This window comes from Caloenas nicobarica, chromosome 21, assembly GCF_036013445.1.
Source record: "Caloenas nicobarica isolate bCalNic1 chromosome 21, bCalNic1.hap1, whole genome shotgun sequence".
Taxonomy (NCBI): Eukaryota; Metazoa; Chordata; class Aves; order Columbiformes; family Columbidae; genus Caloenas; species Caloenas nicobarica.
Window position 1 is genome coordinate 4,452,033 of NC_088265.1, and position 25,406 is coordinate 4,477,438.

Here is a 25,406-nt window from a genome sequence, read left to right on the forward strand (position 1 = left end):
CGGTGGGGCTCCAGAGCTCCCGGTAAGCCTGACGCATGTGATCCTGATCCCTTCCAGACCCGCTGAGCCCTGGCAATGTGACCCTGAGCAGCGCAGAGGAGCAGAGCTCCTTGCAGGCTCGATGGTGCACCCCGGCAGGAGAGAGGGACTTCTACCTGGTGACGTTGCAGGAGGGAGAGGACAGCGCTCCGACAAGGAACATCTCTGTCGGCGGAGACAATGGCCACATCACCTTCCACGGGCTGAGCCCTGGGAAGCAATACTCTGTCCAGGTGACGGCGGTGGCTGGGCCTTACCGGGCATCAGCCCGCAGCACAGCAGCCTGGACACGTAAGCAGAAAGCCCGAGCGTGTCCTTTCAAGGCCATTTCTGCCATCTGATGGAGGGGCTGGTGCCCAGAGGGAGACTGGTGGGATGGGGAGGGGGATGGCAGCAGGGGCAGTGCAGTGGCACCTGGTCTCAAGGACGGGCTGTGGGTCAGAGCGGCAAAACCCACTGGGTGAACACAGAGGTCCTTGGCAGACTTGTGCCAGGTAGTGCCAGGCATGAATCGAGACCAGATTCCACCCAGTAACCTTTGGACTCGCTGTTCAGCAGGTTCTAAGACAGCTTCTCCCGCTCTGCTCACAGCAGCTGGTTGGGTGGGTTATGAAGCTCCAACAGTTCCCCAGAGCAGCATCTCCCTGTGCCCAGTCCCTCCTGGACAGCTCGTGGAGCAGCTGGTGCTCAGGTGGCCACCCCAGAGCTGCTACTGTGGGAAGGAAGGACTGGAACAGTGTGGAGAGGCACCACCCAGCCCCGGCACCCAGAGCAGTAACGGGCTTTCCCTGCAGCCCTGGCTGCTCATGTCTGAGGGGGGAAAAGCTGCAGCGTCATGAGAGCAATCAGGCTGCCTGACACACTGCCCCACACAGTGACGTGCAAGATCCCATCCTTGTCCCTTGCAGAGCCATTAGCTCCATCTGGTGTGAGTCTGTCCAGCCAGGGGAACCCCTACAGCCTGCTAGCCAGCTGGGAGGAGGCAATGGGAGAGGGCTACCTGCTGGCCCTCAGCCCTTCGGAGCACCCCGTGAAGAACAGCTCGCTGCTCAGAGGTGTCACCAACTTCACCTATGAAGGCCTCCGCCCTGGGACTCTCTACACCTTTGAGGTCACCACCGTGGCTGGTCCCTACACCTCCGCACCCCGGCGCATCACCAACTGGACATGTGAGTGCCACAGCCCTCACCGCAGCCGGGCCCACGGTTCCCACTGGATGCTGTCCTTCCCTGTCGTGCCTGGGGGAGTGTGGTAGCATAGGTCTTCTGCAGCTTCATGCAATAAAAGGGCAAAAGGCCCAGGAGGAAAGCAGAGGTGCTGTTGGATGTGTCTGACCCTGGTCTCTATCCCAGCCGCCCAGCACAGGGGTCAGCAAGGCCCAGTGCCCTCATCCTCCCTTGGGCTGCCCTCCTGGCACTGCTCAGAGTGTATCTGCCCCCAACCACCACCCTGCTCCAGACCATCCCACCCAGCACCTCCTCCAGCACCAGAGCCATCATCTCTTTACCACATCAGTTTAAACTGTATGCTGGCCCCATCCCTGCCAAACTGGTGTTTGGGTGTCAGCAGGGGCGATGGTGGCCTGTTCAGACCCCAGGGGTGGCCAGAGCCCCTGGATGTGGGTTTTCCCAAGGAAGGGGCTCCAGCTTCAGCACATTTGGGGTTGCACTTCAACCTTGACCCCAGTCCAGGTGAATCTGTGACCCGAGACTTTACCTCTCCTAGATCCTTTGCCCCCGCAGCAGCTGGCCCTCAGCAATCAGGGCCACAGCACCTCTCTGCAAGCCTCCTGGAAAGCAGCTCCCGCTGGCAGCACTGGCTACACAGGCACCCTCTGCGAAACCAAGTCCCAGAAGCAGGTCAGGAACATGACTGTGGGCAACAACTGGACTAACGTCACCTTTGAGGACCTGGTCCCCGGGCGACAGTATACACTGGAGATGGCTTCTATAGCTGGACCTTACAGATCCCCTGTGCAATCAGCCACAGACTGGACATGTGAGTGTGTTACCCCTACTTCAACCCTACTGCAGATTACAACCATGGCCTGGCCAACGAGAGCAGAAAGTTCACGGTATGGAAGCAAAGCAGAGGGTAGACAATGTATGGGGAGTGGGGGGAAGCAGGGACAGGGATGCATAGACAAACAAAGAGTGGAAAGCCAACCAGAGCCACATTCAGCCAGGCCAGAAGTAAAAGAGTCTTCAGTGCAGGAGAAAGCCATCACTGAACAGAAAACACTTCTGAATGTCACCCAACAGGAAAGATGGGGACCTGATCCCATGTTTGTTATGGAGCAGAAGCTCAGGCGGTTGTGGCATTCGATATGTCAGGGCTGATTTATGACCAGAGCCCACCAGGGACAGGCAGTGGAGGGTGCCCAGGACAAATGTGTGCTGACCCCCACTCTACGCTGTGGCAGCTCCACCATGACTGTCTCTCACCGCCTGAGTGTCTCTTTTCTCTCAGACCCCCTGGCTCCAGCCGGTGTGACCTTGACAAACACACGACGTCCACTGGGACTCTCTGCCTTCTGGGACAAGGCTGCTGGTGATGTGGACCAGTTCCACCTCCAGCTCTACAGCAAGAGCCATTCAGCACAGAGGAACATCTCAGTGGGGCCAAACACTCACAACTACACATTCCTGGGGCTGTCCCCTGGCATTCAGTACTTCCTGAAGGTGACCGTCCTCGCTGGCCCATACAGATCCTCGTCGCACTTTGCCACCGAGTGGACATGTGAGTGAGAAGCGTCCCCAGCCTCCTGCAGGGATGGGGCATCCTGGCACTGCCTGCAAGACTGGCAGTGACATGGACGTGTCCGGGTGGAGGGAGGGCTCTGCTGAGACCTGATGCCCCCCACCCCTGGGAACTGGAGCACATGCCATGAGTTCGCTGCTGTGTGCTGGCTTCTGGGCCCCAAAAGACCCTTTTCCCCAGCTCAGGTTTTCCCCAGTCAGGTTGAACATTCTGCCTGGACAACTCCTGATCTCAGCCAGCTTGGGCTGGGTGGGAGAGGAATGCAAGAGAAGCAGCACAGAGATCTGTCTGGGCTTGCTGCTCCCTCTCCATGGAGCAGGGCAGCCTGCTGGAGAGCTGAGTGCTCTCTTCACAGTACAGCCCCTGCCTGCTAGCAATGCCTTAGGGACATGGACAGACAACTTACATGTCCCCCAGAACAACAGGAGAGCTGGCAGGCAGCTGCCACCACTTCTCCTTTAGCCCTGTGCAGGGATGCAGGCTGTCCTGGCTTCTCTAATTGCTTTCCTCCACCATCTCATGGATCTCCACACTGTGTTTCCCCCTAGATCCACTGTCTCTGGCTAATGTGAGTGTACAGCCTGGCCAGAGACCCCAGGAACTACACGTGAGCTGGGTGGAGTCAGGCGGTGGCAGAGACCACTTGGTACAGCTCTCGGTGGCTGAGTCCCTGTCCGTCATCAGGAATGTGTCCGTCCCCCGTGGAGTCACCCAGCTTGACCTGGAGGAGCTGGTGCCAGGGTCCCGATACCGTGTGGAGATCATTTCTCAGGCTGGGCCTCATCGCACCTCGTCTCAGACTGTCATCAGCTACACTGGTAGGAATGCAGCTCCTTTGCACCTGTTCCCATCCCTCGTATCCAGCCTGGCTCTGACCTGGTGAGGGACTGGGGACCAAGAGAGGTATCCCAGGGCTGTTCTGCAGGAGTGCCCTGAGACCATGTCCCCATGGCCCCACAGGTGCCTGTCTCCTACTCAAGACGCTGGGTCTCTTATTGAGACCCTCACCCATCCTGAGCCCAGCAGGTCCATGGGACATGCTGTGAGCCTGCCCTGGCACTTTGGGATGAGAGGGTCCCAGGCCACGGTGGAAAAGCACCATTATCCCCTGGGACACAGGGAGCAGCTTTGATATGAGAGCCACCTGCTGCTCTCAGCACTGTTTAGACAGCATGTTAGATGCTCACAGTCCTGCAGGTCCTGGCTTCATTCCCAAAATAGAGTCAGTCCTGAGCATCCCATGTTTGTCCTTTATAACGCTGTTTCTCTCCCGCAGTCCCACTACCTCCTCTTTCCCTGTCTGCAAGCCCTGTCAGCACTGCCTGGGCTCTGGCTGTGCAGTGGGAGACCCCTCCTGGGCAGAGGGATGGATACCTGCTCAGCGTGCACGAGGAGGGCTCTTCTTCACCAGTGAGGAACCTGGAAGCAGGGAAAGACAGCACTAATGTCACCCTGACACAATTGGCACCAGGAACTTGCTACCTTGTTGGGATCTGGGCAGTAGCTGGACCCTACCGCTCCCTCCCCAAGAACATCACTGGCTGCACAGGTGAGCACCCCTACCACCCACAGGGGACCGGGGTGGAAGCACTGCCAGGAGCTCCAGAGTGGGATAGGGATCAATGTTGGCTCCCGGGGAGAGGAGGGCACCCTGCCCTGGCTCCTGGTGATGCTGGCCTGCAGTCATCTCCTGCCTCTTGCAGCCTTCCTGTACCACGAGAGCACAGAGCTTTTGCTGGTTGCCTGGGGAAAGCAAGACACCTCACTGGAGATGGTTGTGTGTTCAGAACCAGATCTTTTTCTCTCTGATTCGTGTGTCTGTCTTTCCTCACAGTTCCTGCTGCACCAACAAACCTGACCCTTACCAACCCAGGCAGCTCCTCAGAACTTTACGCATGCTGGAGCAAGCCCCCCGGCAAGAGGGACCACTACCGCGTCGTTCTGTACAGCTTTAGCACCCAGGGCAGGGAGCGGGTCCAGACCTTGCATCCAGATGCACAGAACATCACCTGGACTCACCTGGAGGCAGGCAGCAGGTTTGCTGTGCAGGTCACTGCTGTGAAAGGCTCATTCGAAGCCTCCACCACCAACATCACCCAATGGACATGTGAGTCTAATGGCTTGGGTTGGACAGTCCACTCTGCCCCAGAGCCTCCATCTGAGACTTGCAGAGCACCCACCGCCACCTTCCCCATCCCAAACCAGCCCTGTTGTGTCCAGAGCTTCTACATAGTCGTCCCACCTTTCTGCTCACTGCCCGCGCTCCTCCCCGACACAGAGCACATCCTGGCTGCCCACCTGAAAGGCTCTTCTACCTCCCCTGCCATGTCCAGCTGCAAGCCCTGGGAACATTGTGCTCAGAGCCATGTGCCCTGTCTGCCCATTTGTCCTCGAGCTGCTCTCTGAGGCAGTCCCTGGTGGCCAGCCTGCCCACCGCCCAGTGCCAGCTGGGGGCTGGAGTCCAGCCTGCGGCACTGCCAGGGCACGAGGAACCACTGGGCAGAGCAGTGGGCAGATACGCAGGGCTGACTGTCTCCCCGTTGCTTTCCAGACCCCTTGGCCCCTGCCAGCCTCACCCTGGGCAGCCCCGCTGCCTCCATGCTGCAGGTCTCCTGGGCAGAAAATGGGCGAGAAGCAGAAGGCTACGTGGTGGATGTCTATGACCCAACCTCTGGCAGTCGTGTTGGGCACATGGTGCTGGGGGCGGATGCCAGGAGTCACACTTTCAGAAAGCTGAGCCCCGGCACCCACTACAGGGTGACAGTGAGGGCCACAGCTGGGCCCTTCCACACCAGCACCCCCAGCTTCACCCACTGCACACGTGAGTATGAGGCTCTCCTTGCAGCTGCGTGTCCTCTACCAGATCTCCCCCTTCCCAGTTTAAATCAGAGGCCATACTGGTGCAGCCAGATCCTGCTTTCCTCTCCCACCCATCCAAGCACCCAGCGCTCATGACCTGCTGGATGCAGCACGGGGAGGCCGTGCATGACCCCACAGCCTGGCCACCCATGTCCCAGACAGCTGTCCACAGCCATCTGCAGGCTCAGGCAGCACCAGGGAGGAGGCAATCCCTGGAAGCAGCTGCCACAGAGTCAAGGGCAAAGCCAGCCCGTGGCACCTGGCAGGGCTGACCCACCTCTTGCAGCACAGGCAGGGCACAGACATGGAGCATCTCCTTATTCTCAGCCTGCATGTGGCTCCTGGCAGTGACTCGTGTTTCCTCCCCAGGCCCACTGCCCCCGGCTGCAGTGCACTGGCTGAGCACGGGGCACCTGGACAGGCTGAGCGCGTCCTGGGGAGCTGCGGCCGGGGGACGAGACGGCTACACGCTAACCCTGTACCACATGTGGCTGGGCACTGTGGCAGCTATGACCTCGCTTGGGAGAGACACGCACAACTTCACTTTCATGGGCCTGAGCCCAGGATACGAATACTCCCTGGAGGTCAGTGCCACGGCTGGACCATACCAGGCAGCGGCACCCAACATCAGTGGCTGGACACGTGAGTGCCTGGACAAGTGTCCTCTGCAGAGGGGTGGGCAATGTTGCACAAATGGGCAGCACTGAGGAGGGATGGGAGGTTTACAAAGCTCCTGGTGCCTTTGGAGATGTGCATGGGTGCAACACGCAGCGGTTAGTTCACAGGCACGCTGTTACCCTTATGGACACATGGATGTTCAACTGTAGACTTGCACGAGTACATGATGACGTGCAGGGTTGCCCAGCTATGCCCACGTGGGGACATCCCCCTGCCCATGCTGCCTCATCTCCTGGTATACAAGAGGGCTTGTGCCCTTGCTGAGTCTCGTCCAGCAGGTAGAAACCACGTTACCAGTAAGGGTGGATGAAATGAATCAGTGTAGTACAGCCAGTGGCTAATCCACAGTCCTCCCAGGAGAATGGGTCTTTGCTCTGTAGATGGACTAGCCCAACACTCCTCCACATCCAGAAGATTTTATGGCTGGACAGAGTATAGATGCTGTGCCAGCTCTACCCAGGCAGTTGCACACCAGCTGGGTGCTGCACAATTCATATGCATGCAGCGGTGGCAAAGGCATTCCAGCTGGGTTATGGGGATGAGGGTGACCTGGATGACGAAGGGTTGGCATGTGAGCGATCACAAAAGGTGAGCAGCATCAAAGGTGAGGAGGGATGGGGACAGAGTAGGGAAAATTGAGGAGGAGGAGTGTGCCCTCAGGGAACATCTGTTCTGCTGCACAATGTCCCGTCAAGTGTGTTTCCTTTTGCACAGTCTCCAGTCCCTAACATCAGGTCTGGTGACTCCCCAGGCCCACTGCCTCCAGCCACCGTGCACTTGCTGAGCACGGGACACCCTGACAGGCTGAGTGCATCCTGGGGAGCTGCGGCCGGGGGGCGAGATGGCTACACACTGACCCTGTACCATGCACGGCTGGGCACAGTAGCAGCTACGACCTTGCTCGGGAGAGACACCCACAACTTCACCTTCATGGGACTGGCCCCGGGAAGCAAGTATGTGCTGGAGGTGGTGTCCATGGCAGGGTCCCACCGGACATCTGCAGGGAACGTCAGCAACTGGACGTGTGAGTACCCTGTTCTGAGGGTGATGTGTGCCTTGTTGGGCAGTCACAAAAGGCTCATGGCAAAGTACATGGCCCCACTGACCTTCATGGTAGACCCCAAGCCCTGCCTGAACCCAAGGGCACGTCAGTGCCATAGCACTAAGCAGGGCTGTGCCCACCCTCACCATCAGCTCTACCAGCCTGGATTAGACCAGCTACAGCTCCAGGAGCTGTGATTCAGAGGAGAAGCACGGAGGAGGGAGCAGCTGACAGGAACATTCACCTTCCCATCTCCTCCAGCGGGCTGGGTGCTACCTCCTCTCCCATCCCTGCGTCTCACTTCAGCTGGCACAGGGCTGTCTCTGCTCAGACACGCACCACTTGAAGTTTGCAGATGCTTCTTTTAGCTGCCTCCAGGCTGGTGAATGCCAACATCCAGCCAAGACAAAGTTCCCTGTCCTGTGTGGTGCAACCCTTCTGATGACACTGCCAAGACACCCAGGCAATGTCCTCAGGCCCTTCACTGACATCTCCCATCCTTGTCTCTTCAGACCCCCTGGCACCCCGTAATGTGTACATGACGAACCAGGGGTATCCCAACAGGCTGAGTGCGTCCTGGCGAGCTGAACCCCAAGGACAAGACAGTTACAGGCTCCTCCTGTACCACTCAGGATCAGGTATTGTGGCAGCCAACGTATCTGTTGGGAAAGGCACCGGCAAATTCGTCTTTTCTGGCCTGGCTCCAGGACACAAATACCTGCTGGAAGTGGTGTCCATGGCGGGGCCCTATGCAGCCTCCGCTGGGAACATCAGTGACTGGACAAGTAAGTGTCAAGAGCTGGAGGTCCTCGGGTCATGCATGAGGCTCAGCCTTCCCCTGGCTCAGCACCAGGGGTGGGAAGGGGCCGGGGCAGGGCTAGGACCATAGGTACCAGCTGTAGGTACCACCGTAGTGATGGGACCATGGGCTGTGCAGCTCCTGGTGGAGGGGTGAGCAGGGCAATGCTGCTGTCTGTAGGACAGTCTTGCAGCTGCGGTCGCTGTCTCAGGGCAGACCTCCAGCTGACGGCCCTGATGTTGACACAAGCTGGCTCCTCCAGGCATGGGTGACTGAACAAAGAGCAAGGGATCTCATGGCAGGAGTGCAGCTCTAGGAGAGGACACCCACACCCTGAGAGACCATGAAGCCTTACAGCCAGGGGAACACCCTACCGTCACTGCTGCCTTTCTCCCAGGCACTCAGAAAATTCCTGGCATGGGGAGTAAGAGGAGGCTGGGCTTATTTTATTTTTTTTTTAAGGAATGTGGAAATTGCAGATAAGCACAATAAGCCTTTTCATGTGCTTGTCCCCACAGTCCCTGCGCTTTGCCTGGGGAATCCAGAGGTCTCTGCTCCCACGCTCAGCCAGCCCCTGGCAGGGTGCTGGGAGTCATGTGCAGAGTCCTTCAGGCAGGTCTGTAATGAAACTTGCTAATTAGCAGGAGGAGGAACCCATCTTCTCATGTTCCTCACTCTGCATGTCCTCCATCTGCCATTTAAAGGTCATTTCTGGTAGTGGCAGCCAGCAGCTGCAGGAATGTTATCACTGAACACATCAAGTTTCCTTGCATATTACTCATCTTCTACTTGTATCTCTACAGGATAGAAGAGACAGTCTGGCATGCCAGTAACTCTCCCCTGGTGTGGTTCTCATTGTAGCACCCTCAGTTCCCAAAAATCTCTCTGCGGTGGCTGAAGGGAACAACACGATGCTCATCTCCTGGGGCAGTGTCTCTGGACAGCAGGACGAGTGCCAGCTATGGCTGCGGGATCCCCAGAACAGCACGCTGCCCCGGCGGCACACTCTGGACAGAGGGCAAGTCCAGCACCTCTTTCAGGGGCTGATCCCAGGGAGGAACTACTCTGTGTCCTTGAGCTGTGTGGCCGGGCCCTACTGGAGCAGCACCAAGCCCCTGGCTGTGCCGATGGGTGGGTACGCGCTGCCGGGGCATGGGGAAGTGCAGGCTGGAAGGGGGAGAAATGCCTGGGTGGTCTCAAGACTGGATCAGCCCTTGGGGGTCAACAGAAGCATGGGAAGTCTTCATGGTGGGAGATAAAGAAAACCAACAAGGTGACCATCTGGTAGCCATCGGCTCCCTGAGCTAGCCCCATCACAGAGATTTCACATCACCCTGTGGCCTGGCTACTTGTGAAGCAAAGCGGACACTGCAGAGCTCTCCATTTGTCTGCTTCTCCTATAAGACATCTGCCCAGGCCCTGATCCGTTCACCTTGTCCTGTGGCCCTTGGCACAGAAGGCTCCCAGGTCACAGATGTCCAGCTCTGCTCCTCTCCATTAACCTAGGGACAGGCAGTAGAGGACCATAGGGGCTCTGGACTGATGCATGGGCTGAGGCTGGGATTTCTCGGATCCAGTAAGTCCTGCCATATCTCCTTCACAGAGCCAAATCCCGTGGAGGATGTGCAATGCCTACCAGAGTCAAGGAGCCTTTACTTGAACTGGACCAGCTCTCCTGGAGATGTGGAGGCTTATGAGGTGGTGACAGAGAGACTCTCTGATGGAATTCCCACCTCCAAGTATGTTATGAGCATCCCTACAAACAAGGCCAGTGTGGAGGGGCTGGGACCAAACTCGTCCTACCAAATCTTTGTAAGCACAGTGGGCAGGAACACAATGAGGAGCCAGGCTGTGACTCTGCTCTGCAACACAACAGTGGAAGGTGAGTCCCCTTCTTTACCACAGCCTTGCCAGAGAGCCCAGAAGACACCCAGCTTTGTTAATTAAACCTGGGTTCTCTTTCAGATGCCCATGTGGTCCTGCACTGAACTGCAGTGGGCCAGGGCTCTGGGCAGTGATGCTGGGAACAGTGTATGGTGAGTCTGTGGGAGCAGGGACACACTAACAGGCTGTGCTTGCTGGTTCCTTTTCCAGCCCTGCCTCCACCCCTGCGAGCAGACATCTTCCGGGTGGAGGCCAGCTCCACAGTTATCATTTCATCTGACCTGTTCAGCGAGGAGAATGGCCAGATCGAGTATTACGGTGTCATTGCTACCACTAATGATTCACGTAAGTGCCCCTGCACATGCCCATCTGCAGCGACTCCCTGGAGGGCAGCAGCTCCCCTGGATGTGATTGTGGGACTACCACTGTCACCTTGTACTTTCCCCTTCAGTGCTGAGGCCCACCCAGGAAATCATGTCCAGCACATGGTATGACCACTATTATGGGACAGAGGACTCCTACCTGGCTGTGCTAATACCCAATCCCTTCCATCCGAGCTCCCGGAGCTCCCCCGAAACCTGGCGAGTGCCAGTGGGAACAGAGGAGTGCGGCCGGTCCAGGGCAACGTGCAATGGGAAGCTGAAAGCCAACGAGCAGTACAGGTGAGAGGCATCAACACCCCTCCCGAGGGGAAGGGGCCAGAGGAGAAAAGGAACTGCATGTGTCCCTGCAAGGTGCCACCAGCTCCCTGGATGTCACCTCACCCTTGCTCTCCTCAGACTCCCAGCTGTGGACCCCAGGGTTGCTCCACCAAGCAGTGTTTGAGGGATACAGAGGCTGGCACTGTGGAGAATATCAGTGTAACTGGGCAGGGAGAGAAGAGGAGAGGAGAGGAAAGGAGAGGAGAGATGAAAGCTGAGGCTGACAAATGTGGCTGACTAGTGATAGAAGTTGCTGAGAGTCTATCCGGACTTCTCTAAAGCCTTTGACACAGTCTCCCACGACATCCTTCTCTCTAAATTGGAGAGATGTGGATTGATGGGTGGACTGTTCAGTGGACGAGGAACTGGCTGGATGGTCACATCCAGAGGGTAGAGGTCAATGGCACAATGTCTGGATGGACACCAGTGACAAGTGGTGTCCGTCAGGAGTCCGTACTGGGACTGGTACTATTTTTTTATTTATAAGACAGCAGAAACTTACTACTGGTCTCTTCAAACAACTCTTTGGAGGAGAGCTGATTCCCATTTGTACTTTCTCAACATTTTCTCTTGTTCTCCTAAGCAAAACAAACTTGTCCAAGAGTCAGAAAAGGAAGGAAAGACCATTTCTAGGCATTCCCTAGATCCCTACCAGAAAACCAGCTTCTTCCAATACAGCATTTCAAAACAGAGGCAGCTGCCCTGTTCCCTTGGGTGTTCCTGCTGCTGGCTGCATGGGTGCTGTGCCCAGTTCAGATTGTCCCTGATGGCAGGACTCTGCTTTGCCCCAGGTTCAGCATCGCTGCCTTCACCAAATACGACCCAGTGGCCCCCGCAGTGACGTTCACCATGTTCTCAGGTAAGATGGAGAATGTCGTCTTTCCAGCTGTGTAGGTTACAGATAATTAACAACCTGGCAATGGCAAGGCAAAGGGAGATCACAGGCTGTAGCTGATATAATAGAGAAAATGCAGCCACTTAATGACTTCTACCTCTGTCCATTCTATCTCTTTTTTATTCCAGCTGCTGGATCCAGTGCAGACACAACTCCATTCTCAATTCCAATAATTGCTGGAATCATTGTGGGATTTCTCTTGACACTTGCAGCTATTTTTGCTTTGGTCTACTGGAAACAGCTCAGAGCAAAGAGGTGAGAATAAGCTGACTCTTAACTGGTGGGTGCAGGCTGAGAAACCCAGCCTTCAGTGCCGGTCCAGGAGGAAGAGCACTGAGAGGGTATAAATGATTTAGGCAAACTAGGACACCCGCTGGTGCACTTGTGCTTGGCAAGCACAGAAGAAAAAGGCAGAGGAGAGAGGGGAGCTGCCTGCATGCCATTAAATCACAGAACCCTGCAAGTGTGCAGGGTAGTGTGCCTGATTTGAGCTGTCTGGTCACCAGTGCTCCATGAGCCAGCAGCACACCATACACTCACAGCACCTGTCCCTGCACTGCAGGGAAGAGCAACATCTCCCATGCTTTAATTCTAGAACCAAGAAGAGCAGCCTGCCCCAGGAAATGGTGACCTACAGCTTGAGGTGAGTGCTGGGGTCTTCCCTCTGTGCGTGTCCTGACTGCAGGTCCCAGGGTACTTCACCTTCTTCCTTTCTCATGCTTTGACTCGGGAAAAATCCAGCTCTCTCTCCTCTCCTTCAGTTCTTCCTTGTTCAGTATTTATTGCCTAGCTCCATTCCAAGTCAATGCATTGTCCACACCTCTTCTGCAAGGCTTCTGCAATAGGAGAGTATCCTCATCATCCTGAAATCTCTCTCAATATTTAATCAATGCTGTGTTGGACCCACTCTCCTGGGCAATGATGAGAGCTATAAACCACCCCTCTGTGTGTGCATCTCAGTACTGCAGGTCTCCAGGCTGGGTTGTCTCATTGGCCACTTGTCAGACCTCCCAGTAGCTAAGGCAAATTTTCCTCTGGACTTCATTTCATGCAGAAACATTCATCGGCCAATTCCTATACAGAACTTCAAGCAGTACTATGAGATGAAGACAGCAAGTGGTAACCACGCCTTTTTCCAGGAGTTTGAGGTGAGATGAGACCCCTGCTAGAGATGAGACTTAATTTCCCCTCCAGGTAGCTCATGCCCCAGCTGTTGGGTGGCCTTTATGGACTCCTTGTGTCCAGGGACAGTAACCCATCTCTCTAGCAATCCAGCCACCCTACTAGGCGGTCTTGGAAGCCAAAGCTTAGATGGACCAAGTGATCAGGAAGTCCCTATGCTCAAAACCTGTTTTGTTCAAGTTCTGGTAGAAACACGTGTTGTCTGTGGCGTGAGCTTGAACCAGCACTGTCCCTAGCTGCTGGTGGAAAAAACTAAGGGCCCCTAACCTGGACTGGAGATGAAGATGCTGAGTGGTGTTGCGATGAGATCCACCTTGACAGTGTTAGAAAAGAACCTGCAGCCAAAAGGAGGCTGTGAAATTCACTTCAGGCTGGCTTCCACTGCCAACATCTGCAGGCTCGGAACTGATCCGCTGCCAGCACCTTTGAAAGTCCCATCATCAATTTCAAAACCCCCTCAGATCACACTTTTCTGGCCGTCTGAGTGAGGACAGAGGCAGAAGCAGCACAAGATATTTCTGTTTTCACAGCAGGAGGTGTTTCTGTTTTCTCAGAAAAAAAATGCTCTGAAATTTTTGATTTCTTAAAATGTTTTTGGTTTGGTTTGGTTTTCTCAATACTTGTTCTCGGGCTTGCTTTCTTTTAAATACAAACAGTGCTGTTGGAAAAGCCACCTATGGCTCAGAGTTCACAGGGCATACAGAGGGAGGAGTAGAGCAGTTCCCTGTGTGTAGGTGACCCCCCTGAACCACCAGAGATGTTGGCCATGAGCAGGGAGCTGGGCTGACCAGGAGCAATCCAGAGAGACATTTGTTCTTATCTTCTCCCTGTCCCACAGGAGCTGAAGGAAGTTGGAAAGGAGCAGCCAAAAGTGGAGGCTGAGCTACCAGAAAATGTGTCCAAGAACAGATATCCCCACGTGCTGCCCTGTAAGTGCTATCTCCTCCCTCCTCCCCACAGCATCTAGAGTGGCAGTTCACACTGCAATGCACAGTAATTCCTTGTCCTTCTCAAACTGGGGAGCCCAGAACTGGACACAGTACTGCAGATGGGGCCTCACCAGGGCAGAGTAGAGGGAGAGGAACAGCCTTCCTCGACCTGCTGGTCACACTTTTCCTAATGCACCCCAGGATACTGTTAGCCTTCTCGGCCACAAGGGCACATTGGTGGCTCATGGTCAACCTGTTGTCGACCAGAACACCCAAGTCCTTCTCTGCAGAGCTGCTTTCCAGCAGCTCAACCCCAACCTGTACTGGTGCCTGGGGTTATTCCTCCCCAGGTGCAGGACCCCACACTTGCCTTTGTTGAACTTCATCAGGTTCTTCCCTGCCCAGTCCAGCCTGTCCAGGTCTCACTGGATGGCAGCATAGCCTTCTGATGTGTCAGCCCTTCCACCCAGTTTGGTATCATCAGCAAACTTGCTGAGGGTGCACTCAGTCTCTTCATCCAGTTCGTTGATGAACAGACTGAACAGGACTGGACCCAGTACTGACCTCTGGGGAACCCCACTAACTACAGGCCTCCAACCAGACTCTGCGCCGTTGATCACAACCTTCTGAGCTCTGCCATCCAGCCAGTTCATGATCCATCTCACCATGCATTCATCCAGCCCCCACTTCTTGAGCTTGCCTATGAGGAGATTGTGAGAGACGGTGTCAAAAGCCTTGCTGAAGTGAGACGGCCAGGTCTTGGTGAGGAGCTGCCTTGGGGATCACGTGTGTATGGTCTCTTTCAGATGATCACTCTCGTGTCAAGCTGAACCAACTGGAGGAGGATCCACACTCAGACTACATCAACGCCAACTTCATGCCTGTGAGTGCCCACTTGCCTTCCCCACAGAGACGTGGCCATGGGACGCCATCAGAGAAACTCTGCCTGGATTGAGGTTGTGAGGGCTGGCAGGCAAGAGCTGCTGCTGAAGCCACAGCTGGCACAGACTGGCACGGAGTTGTGGTCAGGTGGCAATGTGTAGTTGCCCTTCAGCAGGGGCTGATGGAGATCATCAGATGGCAAGTGCTGTGAATGCAGAGGTGTGAGTGTGGGGAGACTCGCAAGGCTTTCTGCTTTCTTCTTGAGGACTATCCTCTTCCCATCCTCTCCCAGCTTATTGCCCTGTCTGTCTTTCTGTCTTCTCTTTCTCCTTCTGGTCTGTGCAGCTGCGTTTGAACAATCCTGGAGCTGTGCCCACATCCCCCATCCAGGAGATTTTCACAGGTAACAGGCAGGGCACGCAGCATGCAGGTGCGAGTGCGTGGATCCGCGGGGCATGTGTGTGTCCAAGGGGCAAAGGAGCAGCCTGAGACCTTGCATGCTCATCCCACCTCCAGCAATGACTGGGGAGCACAAAAAGGACCCAGATCTGTCTTCCCCTGGTTAGGCTGAATGAGGAACTGCTTGGAGGGAAACAGCGAGGGTCACGTCTTTATGCCAAGTACGTAGAGAGCATGTGTTGGGCAGCACGTGCTTCCTGTGAAATCAGCTGCTTCTGGGATCAGCTGCCTGGGAAGTGTGTCCACTTGGGATAAGGGCAATGGGCGTTTCTCCCTCTACCACAAAAGCAGAGCAGACACCGACTCTTGTCGCAGGGCAGAGTTCACCTGTGTCAGCAACTTGCCAATTCCTCCTGTCTGCCCCTTGCTCAGGGCTATACATCCCCGCAAGAGTTCATTGCTACCCAGGGGCCCCTGAAGAAAACGATAGAGGACTTCTGGAGGCTGGTGTGGGAGCAGAACGTCTGCAACATCATCATGCTGACAGTGTGCATGGAAAATGGGCGGGTAGGTCACCACTGCTGGGCTTCCACGTGCCAGCCCCAGCAAAGCTCAGACCTGATCGTGTGAGTTGAGCCCAGGACTGGGTTTGTGCCCTCCACCAACCCGTGCTCAGATGTGGCTCCAGAGTAAGCATGGGCCACGCAGCTTCCCTGACATGCAGTTTGAGGGAACAGAGGCTGAATTGTGCAGCTCAGTGTTAGCTTGGGGTAGGAAGGGACAGAAGTGGAGCTCAGCTGGAACCATCCCCATCACCCCCAGATATTTCTGCATATATAATCTGAAATGACCATTTGCCTCTGGATGAGCCAACTCACATGGACTGTTCCACCAGTCTCCAGGGATGATGGGACCCACACAGGTCCTTCTCTCTGGAGAAGGCTAAGACCAAAACAAAGGGACAGTTGGGGATTGCTGTGAAAAGCTCCTGGTGGGAAGAGGTAGCACCCCTGCCTTCTCCATGGGACCTGAGCCCTCAGTGGCCTCACTGGGACCCTGTCTTGCCTGTGCTCTAGGTCCTCTGTGATCATTACTGGCCATCCGAATCTGCCCCAGTCTCCTACGGACAGGTCCGGGTCCACCTGCTGATGCAGAGCAGCTCCGAAGAGTGGACCATGCGCGAGTTCAAACTGTGGCACGTAAGTAAGGACCCAAGAGGAACAGACTTCAGGGACCTGTCAAGGGCTGGGGGTTTGTGTGGGGTGCAGTGGTTTTTCTCCTTGATGGTGACGGTGGCGTAATTTCCTTTCCCTGCCATTAGTGGGGTTCAAAGACCCAAGCCCCTGCGGAGCTGTCTGTCCCTCTCAACGTGTATCACCCCTGCTGTCTACCCTCACCCTCTCCTTTCCATGTCCCTGCACTGGGGCACAGGCTGCAGCTCCAAGGGCATGTTCTTCATCCATCAAAGGCAGGTCTTCTCCTTGCCACCTCCACATATGTCACCTTGGCAGGAGACGGTGGCGGAGGACAGGGAAGCAGGAGTCACCAAGCAGTGCAGCAGACCTGGTGTTGGATGTTCACTCCAGCTGCGCTGGGTGTCCCCAAGTCCCCGGGTGCTCTTGGACTGTGGGGTGCATGCATGTCCCTGTCCCATTGGGCTGCACGTCAGTCACCAACATCCCCCTGGCAGGAGGGTCTCCGGGCAGAGCGGCACGTGTCCCACCTGCACTACACAGCGTGGCCTGACCACGGGATCCCAGAGTCCACGACTTCCATTATGACCTTCAGAGAGCTGGTCCGTGAGCACATCCAGAGCACCAAGGACACAGGACCGACCCTCGTGCACTGCAGGTGCAGCTCTGCGCTGGGGAATGGCAGGAGGGGACGATGGGAGATGGCATGGGGACAAGTGTCCTGCTCGTGCACAAACTGGGAGGGAAAGCAATGCCCAGGAGACTGGTCTGTAGAGAGTCTCCTGCTTGGGCGATTGCAGGTTTGCTTGCACCCTGCCCCACAGTCCCAGGCAGCTAGAGATGGTCAGTGCCAACCCAGGGAAGCCTGAATGGCTCCTCAGCCCCACGCTGTGCTGGGACCAGTGCCCCAGGGTGCAGCATCTGGGAGCCGTTTCTAGCAGCGGGAGGGGAGCCCATCGGCTGTGGCATCAGGCGATGTCTGACACTTGCTGCCTGTGCTCTCAGCGCTGGGGTGGGACGCAGTGGCACCTTCATTGCCCTGGACCAGCTGCTGCAGCAGATGAAGCAGGAGAAGGTCGTGGATGTGTTTGGTGTTGTTTACACCTTGCGGATGAACCGTTACCTGATGATTCAGACACTGGTAAGGCCTCTGCTCCCCCGTCCTCCAGGCCCCTTGGTCCATGATATAAAAGCTGCCTGGGCTGGCAAACAGGTGAGCTGCCTGGGCAGCCCCAGCACCCCCAGACTGGTCCCCAGTCTGACACTGTGTCACAGTGCGACCCAAAGCAGCAGCTCAGCTGCAGTGGAAGTTGCTCAGCTGTGGGCATCTCCAGCAGCTTTATTCCCTGCCTGACCCACAACAGCAACATGTGGAGTCTCAGTCCTCCCAGGAGGCTCAGAAACACCCCAGAGCACCAAGGAGTAGAATCCGACCTTTGCAGACAGTTCTTGACCCACACCATTTCAGTGGCCTTCGATGGCCACAGACCATCTAATATTTCCAGTACTCAGGGCTGGGACAAGTGTCAGCACTACTCTTCAGGACAGACAGACAGACCGGGCGGAGGGATCCAAGGGCTCTGAGGCTGAAGAAGCCACGGCCTTTTGGGCACGAACATAGGGCTTTTGGGGCACGAATGTAGGGCACCCTCTGCCTCCTCAGAGTGCCATACTCACCCCTTCATACTGTCTACATGGTATGATGCTCTAGGCTGCTGTTTGCCTTTGCCTTCTAGTCCCAGTACATTTTCCTGCACAGCTGTATCCTGGAAAAGATCTTGGAGGAGCCACTCCTGGGTTTATCAGGGACAGAGAGGTAAGGACCTGCTGCGTTTTGCCTGCCGCCCACCCTGACCCACAGCCCCTTCAGGTTACAAGCTGGGATCCTGACTCCAGCTTGAGCCTTGGCTTCAGGTCAGAAGGATGGGGAAGCCCAGGCAGACGGCGTTTTGAGGGCTGATTGTTCCCTGCAGCACGGGGAGCCCAGCCCAGATCTAGGTTTGAGTCACTGGGCACACCGGGAGGGCTTGGGGACCACATTCTCCTTTCCTCCAGTGCCAGTCTCGCAGGCTACACCACCAGTGCTGAAGAGCTGCAGCGCTGTCCTCGGGAAGGAACTTCGATCAGCCCGTGGCTTCCCAGCCAACAGGGAGATGGGTTCAAACTGGAGGGGCTCATGGCAGCTGGGTGGTCTTGGAATGTCCCTTCTAACAGAGGCCAAAAGGAGGGAGCAGAGTCAGGCTGGGCATGGCTTTGCCCACCTACCTCCTTGTCTCTGAGGCTACATCTGGGGGTCACATATCTCTCTTTATAGTCCAATTGTCCCCTCCCTCATGCAGAACAGGATGCCCTTGTCCTTGCTGCATCTTGGGAATGGGCCCTGGGCAGTGCCACACCTAAGACCTGCCGTTGTCTAGGGGCGAGCAGGTTGGCACAGAGCAGAGGTGGGCTGGGGACCTGCGAGGGCCCCGGCATTTGAGCGGTGAAGGTGCCTGTCCACCTACTGCAGGCACAGCCTGGATGCTGCTGAGGTTGCTCACCCTCACCCCCAGTTTCTCTCCCCAGGTCCTGCCCCATCCCGCTGAAAAGCTTTGCTCAGCACTACGCCCAGAAAGCAGCCAAGTCCCATATGGGCTTTCTGAGGGAGTACGAGGTGAGAGCAGCCCTGCGCAGGGTGCAAGGAGCGCTGCCATGGCCATATGCACTGGGGGCACCTGGGGAGTGATTGCACCTGGTCAGGCTGGGGGACACACAAGAAGTGCCTCCAGAGTGGGTCCCATGCCCCAGTCTCCACGTGCCTGTTTGTCCTGGCAGCATTCCCTCTCCATGGCATGGTGTTCCCCAGCTCATAGCTCCCTCACGTGTCCTGCACTCATCAGGGTCTGTCCATGACTGCCTCCTTCCCAGACCTCATTAAGGGTAGGGACCTACCTGAACACCATTCTCCTACAGGGCGATGCAGCCATCTCCCGACAGTGCGGAGCAGACCTGGCAGCCCACCCCAGAGGTGCTCACATAGCACCCCTGCTTAGGCTTCTGCATGCACAGCCGTGACCACCCCTCTGCCCAGGCCAGGCGTTCTCAGGAGTCCCCAGTTGCTCCTGCTCCTCTGGACTCTCCCCTACTCACTGCTTCCTCCACTCTCTTTCACTCTGGCAGACTCTCCTGGAGGTCATCAAGGAAGAAGCCAGCTCTGCAACACCATCTTCAGGCAACCAGCACACACGGCCCTCTTCCAGCATCCTCCCATGTAAGTGCTGTGACACCTTTCATTCTCTTCCTTCCCGTACCTGCGTGTAGACAGGCTGGGCCAGAAACGGTGCTCCACAGTACAAGAAAATATCTTGACACACTGGAGTGAGTCCACCAGAAGGCTACCAAGGTGTTTTGGGGGTGGAGCGCGTGATGTATGGGACTGAGATAGGTGGGTTTGTTCAGCATAGAGGAGAGAAGAAAAAGGGGAGATCTTTTTGCTGTCTTCAGCTGCCTGCTGGGAGGACACAGAGAAAATGTAGTCTTCTCAGAGGTGCACCATGGAAAGTCAAGAGGAAATGGGGATGATTTGGAAGAGTAATTCGACTCAGTATAAGGAAAAAGGAGTCTCCATGAAGGTGGCCAGACACTGGAACAGGAGCCCAGAGCATCTGCAGGCTCTCTGTCCATGGCGATATGCAAATCTCCATTGGCTAAGACACCGAGAAACCTGCACCACATATATTCTTTGATCAGGAGGTTGGGATAGGGACCTGTCTTTTGGGGACCAATGTCCACGAGCTGGACTAGAGCACTGCAGAGGAGAGCACCTTTAAAGAGAAACAGTGAATGGGGTGATTGCTTTCTGCTGTTGTTGTTCTGCAGCAGCTGTGTGAGCACAAGGCTGCCCTGGGTCCCTCCACCTCCCATATATTTTGCAGATGATCGCTCCAGAGTGAAGTTTTCCCTGCTGGAACAGGGCCCTTTCTCAGGTCTCCTGCAGGTGTGGCAGGTCCCGGTAAGTTGTAACCCCCACAGCCATGCCCACCCCTGTGCCAGGGTCCCACAGGCAGCAGATGATACTCCCCCTTCCTCACTGTGCCCCTGCTCCCTGCTGCCTGTGGAGGAAGACTGAGGATGTGTCTTCCCTCACCAGCCCAGTCTGGGCTGTCCTCACTTCCCTCTCTCAGTCCTTTCTCCTCTCTCTTTGCCCCTGACCTGCTGATTTCCCTTCTTTTCCTGGCCTTTCCTGCGGCCACCTGGGCTGACAAGGTAACTGTGCCGCCCTCTCAGCAGGAGAGTGATGGTCTCGTTCCTCACTCAGGGCTACAGCTCTAGTCGGGAATATCTGGCTGTCCAGGGACCTGACAAGTTGACCATGGAGGACTTCTGGACCCTGGTGTGGGAACAGGATGTTCACACCATCCTAACACTTCTCCCATGTCAGGAGAAGGGGGAGGTAAGGTGCCGTGCCTGCCTGCGCCATGGCAGAGCAGGGATCTGTTCAACGGAGCTGGAAGCTGGCATAGCTCCAAAGCTTGAACTGTCATTGCTGCCTCCTAAAGCCTGGGTGCAGATCCAGCTTGGCTAAAGCTGAACCTTTCCTGTGTCAAAGTGCTCCCATTGCTTGTCATAGGAGACAGGTTCTGTCTGCCCACAATGCAGTCCATAGCCATGGACTCTTCAAGCTGCATCTCTATGGCACCCAAGGACGGCAGCTCCGGCTTCTGTCCATCTGAGGTAGAGAGTGTTTTCTGGGTAGATTCCCACTGCCAGGCAGCTCTGTGTTAACAGGGAAACTGGCTGCAATCTGCTCTTGTTTCCAAAAATTCCCCCAGGGTTTAGGCAAGGGAAGAACTGTCATGGAGTAATGTTGGGGGTGCTCTTGGTCCAACCCCATCACAGACCCTTGTGATGGTGATCGATCTGAAATATGGCAACCATCAACCTGAAGCCAAACTTGCTGTTGTGTACAGGTCCCAAGTGAGGTATGCTGGCCCCTGGAAGGAGACTCCCTCTGCACAAAAGTCCTGACCATCCAGTGTGGCACAGAGAAGCTTGTCTCCGGATGGAGGTGCAGCCAGCTCAAAATAAAACACGTATGTGTTGATGGGGCTGGCCTGGCTCCCATTGCCTGGGATGTTCTTCACTGCTAGGAAACAGATCTGTAGGGGCAAGGGCTGAAAGGTCTGTGGAGACTTGGCTGAGCTGCAAGAGCAGAATGCCAGCAGTCCACAAATGCAGGAGGGAGTCTAGATCGCCACATCCAGAAGAACATTTGCTGAGTGGACATAGGAGATGCACGGGAGAGGCTCGGAGGCTTCCCCTGCCCCTTGCTGAAAGGTCTTTCTGACCCTCTTAGCAAAGGCCCACACAGTTCTCAGTCTCCCTCTGAAGGGGCAGGTCGGGGTGCCGTGGGGAAGGAGAGCACGTTGCCAGAGGCACCATACCACCTGCGCGGGAGATGGGCAATGCCCCAGCGGAGATTGCCTCAACAGCTTTACAGAAGCCAGCAGTTAGCTCAGGAAAGCCTAAGGATTGGAGAGCTGGGGCCCTTCTGCATCCAAACTCACTCATGCCTTCCCAACAGCTATGTCAACTCTTTGTGTTTCACCAGGAGAAGAAAGCAAAGGAGAGGCAGGTACAACAGTTCCTATACATGCTCTGGAGCAGCAAGAAACAGCCAGATGTCCAGAGCCTGGTGGAGCTCCTCACTGCTGTCAGACAGTGCATGCCCCACCGAAAGAGAGCCGGTCCTCTCCTGCTGCACTGCAGGTACATAACATTGCTGCTCTGTCCATGGGCAGCCTCCCAGACCTGGTACCCACCAGGCTGCACAGCACCTTGGCATGGCCACCAGCAAGCCTGTGCCCCCCACCAAGGACCCCAGCCTTTTGGGGCATGCTGAGAGTGGGTCCATGAGAGCCAGGGAAGCTTGGGAGGCCAGATGAAGCAGTGCTCTGCCAAGCACATGGGAGAGGGCAAACAGGGCTGAGCCGGGGCAGGCATGGATGGAGCTGGCATTCCTGGGCTGAGGTGCCCAGGACATCCCTGTGCTGACTGCTGGGATCCTGGGAGCAGCCCTGACACCCTCATCTGCTTGCAGCTGGGGAGAGCGCACAGGAGCCGACACAGCTGGCACATGGCAGAGCTGACTTGGGTGAGGGACACAGAGCAGACTGGGTCTCCAGGCTCCTTCAATGGACACTTTGTGGTCCCATCCCCCTGGTCAGCACGGGGATTTTTAACTCCTAGACATGGGCTCACAGTCCCCTAACCCCACCATACTCAGCTGCTACATATTTTTTCATGGGGCCTCTGTCTTGTTGGGCTGGTGCCCACTTCCAAAGAGGTTCAGCTCAGCCTGTCCTGGCATCAGTGACCGTGCCTTGTCCCTTGCAGTGGTGACGTGAGCCAAATGGGGACGCTCATCTCCCTGGATTGCCTATTGCACCAGATGAAAGCCGAGAGAACTGTGGATGTCTATGGGGTGACCCTCCAGCTGGCAAGAAGCTGCTGTCTCATGACCCCGACGCTGGTAGGTGGGAAGGAGGAAGGGTGTTGGGCCGGGCAGAACAGGACATTCATGCTGCCCACTCCCCGGGTGCTGCCTGCCACCTGGGAGCCCATCCCACCTACACAGGTATTTATTCCGTGCTTCTTCTGCCAGCCACGGAGGGCTAAGGGCACTGTCTGTTCCCAGGGAAGGGCTTTCCTTCTCCTCAGTTCTGGAGTTAAAATAGGTTAAATTGCATATGAGCTCAAGATAAATATAAGGTACTCTTCCCATTCTGCCCTGGAAAGCATGAAGCACAGATTTCATCCTGCATGGCAAACCTGCCTGCCCACTCCTGGCCTCTGAACATGGCTGTCAGCCTGGGCACCCAGAACCTGCCATGTTTACCCTTGTCTGGTGCCTTTCCCTGCTGCATCCCCCCGTCTGGAGCCTGCTCCGCACCCCTGCTTGCTGCCAGCACTGGTGCTGCTTGCGAGGGGATCTGTGGGACATGCTGCCACGTTTGTGCTGCCCTGCAGCCATGTGGACCGTGGTGCCGCAGCCATGCCCTGCCCTGCCAGCCAGCCTCCCAGGCTGCCGCTCCGGATGGGCGCTGGAGGCACAGATGCTCCCTGGGCAGTGTTTTCATTCGCTGGATGAGCTGATGCAGCATCCCTGGAAACCTTCCCCACAGGGGACAGCAGAATTAGGGCAGATCTCTCCGGGGATTCCCAGCTGCAGAGCTGCCTGCAAGCAGCTAATCACATTCTTAATTAATGTGAACCATGTGCATGTTGGGAGCCGGAGGAGGGCAAGGCATCCGCTGCCACTGCTTCAGAGCTCTTTTGTATTTCAGCAGCGGTCTTGCTGAGCAGAGACACAATGTGCCCATAAAGGCACAGCAAGTGCTGATCAAAAGCTGCTGCCCCACTGAGCGGGGGCAACAGAGGCAGCTGCGTCCCCACCTTGCCGCGAGCAGCGGTGGCTCTGATCGCAGCAGAGGACGGGCAGGGCTGCCCTCCAGCCCACACCGCTGCCGTGTGGCTGCCCGGCTTTTCCACCACCGCAGGGGCTCCCCAGGACCCCTTTGTCTCTGCTGGGCACACTGCTGTCATGCTGGGGGCATCAGATGATTTTTTTGGGAGGGTTTGTAGCCAAGCAAATGGGAAGATGAACCTGTTTGTGGACAACCACCAGGTATTTAACTATCCCCCCACTCCTGCATTTGTTCAGGCATTGAGTGTGCCTGGTCTGAAGTCAATCCTGGGCTGTCACTCCAGATTTCACAATCAGGCTGGGATCATTGAAAACATGCTCTGGTGACCTGGAACCACAGCCATTGTGTGATCTGTGGCTTTCCCAGCCCTTCGGTGGGGCTAAACCCACTGCCCACAGGGGAGGAGGCTCCTCGTGACTTGCAGCTTAGCCAGCGCATTAGCGAGCTCTTCGGGGCCCCTCCGTTGGGTCCCTAATCCGCCCTTCCTGGCTACCATGTGATTTCAACCCCACAGTATTTGCAGGCTGGCCCTGCCCTCCAGCTTTCTGCATTGCATACAACCTCATTTCCCTTTCTAACACCTTGCCTTTCCTGGAGCCTTGGCGTGGCAGTGGTCAGTCCCAGGGGTTTGGTAGCCCAGCATCATTTTGGAACAGCATGGCATTTGAGCAGAACCTCATGTCAAATCCACAGAGAGCTCTGGATCCATACTTGGTGCTGATGGATAATTTTGGTGATCTTAGACAATGTCAGATGACATTGTTCCTCCCCATATCTGCTGGGGATGTTCCTTTCATCCCTTTCATCCCCATCACAGAGATGATGAAGCAAACATGGAAACAAACATGGTGCAAATACAGCTCCAGGCCTGATTCTTCCTTTCTGGGCAATTCTGATGGCAAGGACAAGCATGGACCACTTGAGACAGCAAATTCTACTCTGCCATCAGACACTGTCAGTTAATTAGGATCTTTTAAGGCAAACTGCAGGGTTAGTCCTGCAACCTGGATGTCTTTGTCATAAAGCTGACTCCAGACCCCCCTTTCTCTTTTGTAGGACCAGTACATGTTCCTGTACACCTGCATCCAGGACATCATGGCTCAGAAACAGCCCTAACACCGCTCAGCCCTTCCTGGCACCTACCTGCCCTCCACCTCCACAGGGGCCTGTCTGGAGCCAGGAGCTGGGTGGAGGACACCATGGGGCTCCTGGCACAGCGTGAGCCCTGCAGTAAGAGGGGACCCACGCCAGCACTGCCACCAACACATCCTGCATGGTGTCAGCAGTGACATGGGTTCTCCTGAGCAGATGGGCAGTGCTGTCCTGCCACGCACTGCTGCAGCCCTCGGTGCGGACGTGATGAGGGGCTGGGTGGGATGCTCCCCTGCTTTGGCCATCTCCTGGGATTCCTGGTGCCTGGAAGGTTTGTCACCCTTACTGCGGTAGCAGCACTGGCTGCGGGGGCCCTGCTGTGCCCTCGCCTCTCAGCACAGAAGGGGCAGCCCTGGGCTCGCTCCCGGAGAGTCGTGGCACCCGCAGGCTGCGGTCTGACACAAGTACAGGGCACCGTGGTCTCCGTGCAACCACGGGCGCAAGGCGTGCTGAGGCCTCAGACATGGGCAGAGTGTGGTGGGAGCTGGTTTGTCTCAGCTGGTGAATCAGTCTTAGGTACAAACAATAAACAGCCCTAGGAAAGAG

The 25,406-nt window shown here is 56.2% G+C and overlaps 1 protein-coding gene across 1 annotated transcript in view; it reads left to right on the forward strand.

Annotated features, from left to right (window-relative positions):
* Positions 1–25,406, forward strand: part of LOC135997228 (receptor-type tyrosine-protein phosphatase V-like) — a 33,093-nt gene extending 7,687 nt beyond the window's left edge. Inside the window, exons 6-39 of the mRNA XM_065649730.1 lie at positions 58–330; positions 948–1,208; positions 1,765–2,037; positions 2,509–2,778; positions 3,348–3,617; positions 4,076–4,348; positions 4,634–4,906; positions 5,351–5,620; positions 6,028–6,300; positions 7,088–7,360; positions 7,891–8,163; positions 9,039–9,308; positions 9,781–10,059; positions 10,272–10,406; positions 10,513–10,723; positions 11,554–11,621; positions 11,786–11,912; positions 12,253–12,300; positions 12,712–12,805; positions 13,678–13,768; positions 14,575–14,651; positions 15,482–15,616; positions 16,126–16,248; positions 16,740–16,900; positions 17,248–17,383; positions 17,979–18,058; positions 18,808–18,895; positions 19,402–19,492; positions 20,157–20,233; positions 20,540–20,674; positions 21,192–21,314; positions 21,833–21,990; positions 22,618–22,753; positions 24,765–25,406. Of these exons, the coding sequence (XP_065505802.1) occupies positions 58–330; positions 948–1,208; positions 1,765–2,037; positions 2,509–2,778; positions 3,348–3,617; positions 4,076–4,348; positions 4,634–4,906; positions 5,351–5,620; positions 6,028–6,300; positions 7,088–7,360; positions 7,891–8,163; positions 9,039–9,308; positions 9,781–10,059; positions 10,272–10,406; positions 10,513–10,723; positions 11,554–11,621; positions 11,786–11,912; positions 12,253–12,300; positions 12,712–12,805; positions 13,678–13,768; positions 14,575–14,651; positions 15,482–15,616; positions 16,126–16,248; positions 16,740–16,900; positions 17,248–17,383; positions 17,979–18,058; positions 18,808–18,895; positions 19,402–19,492; positions 20,157–20,233; positions 20,540–20,674; positions 21,192–21,314; positions 21,833–21,990; positions 22,618–22,753; positions 24,765–24,824 (5,885 nt within the window). The 3' untranslated portion in view covers positions 24,825–25,406. The remainder of the gene's footprint in view (positions 1–57; positions 331–947; positions 1,209–1,764; positions 2,038–2,508; positions 2,779–3,347; positions 3,618–4,075; positions 4,349–4,633; positions 4,907–5,350; positions 5,621–6,027; positions 6,301–7,087; positions 7,361–7,890; positions 8,164–9,038; positions 9,309–9,780; positions 10,060–10,271; positions 10,407–10,512; positions 10,724–11,553; positions 11,622–11,785; positions 11,913–12,252; positions 12,301–12,711; positions 12,806–13,677; positions 13,769–14,574; positions 14,652–15,481; positions 15,617–16,125; positions 16,249–16,739; positions 16,901–17,247; positions 17,384–17,978; positions 18,059–18,807; positions 18,896–19,401; positions 19,493–20,156; positions 20,234–20,539; positions 20,675–21,191; positions 21,315–21,832; positions 21,991–22,617; positions 22,754–24,764) is intronic.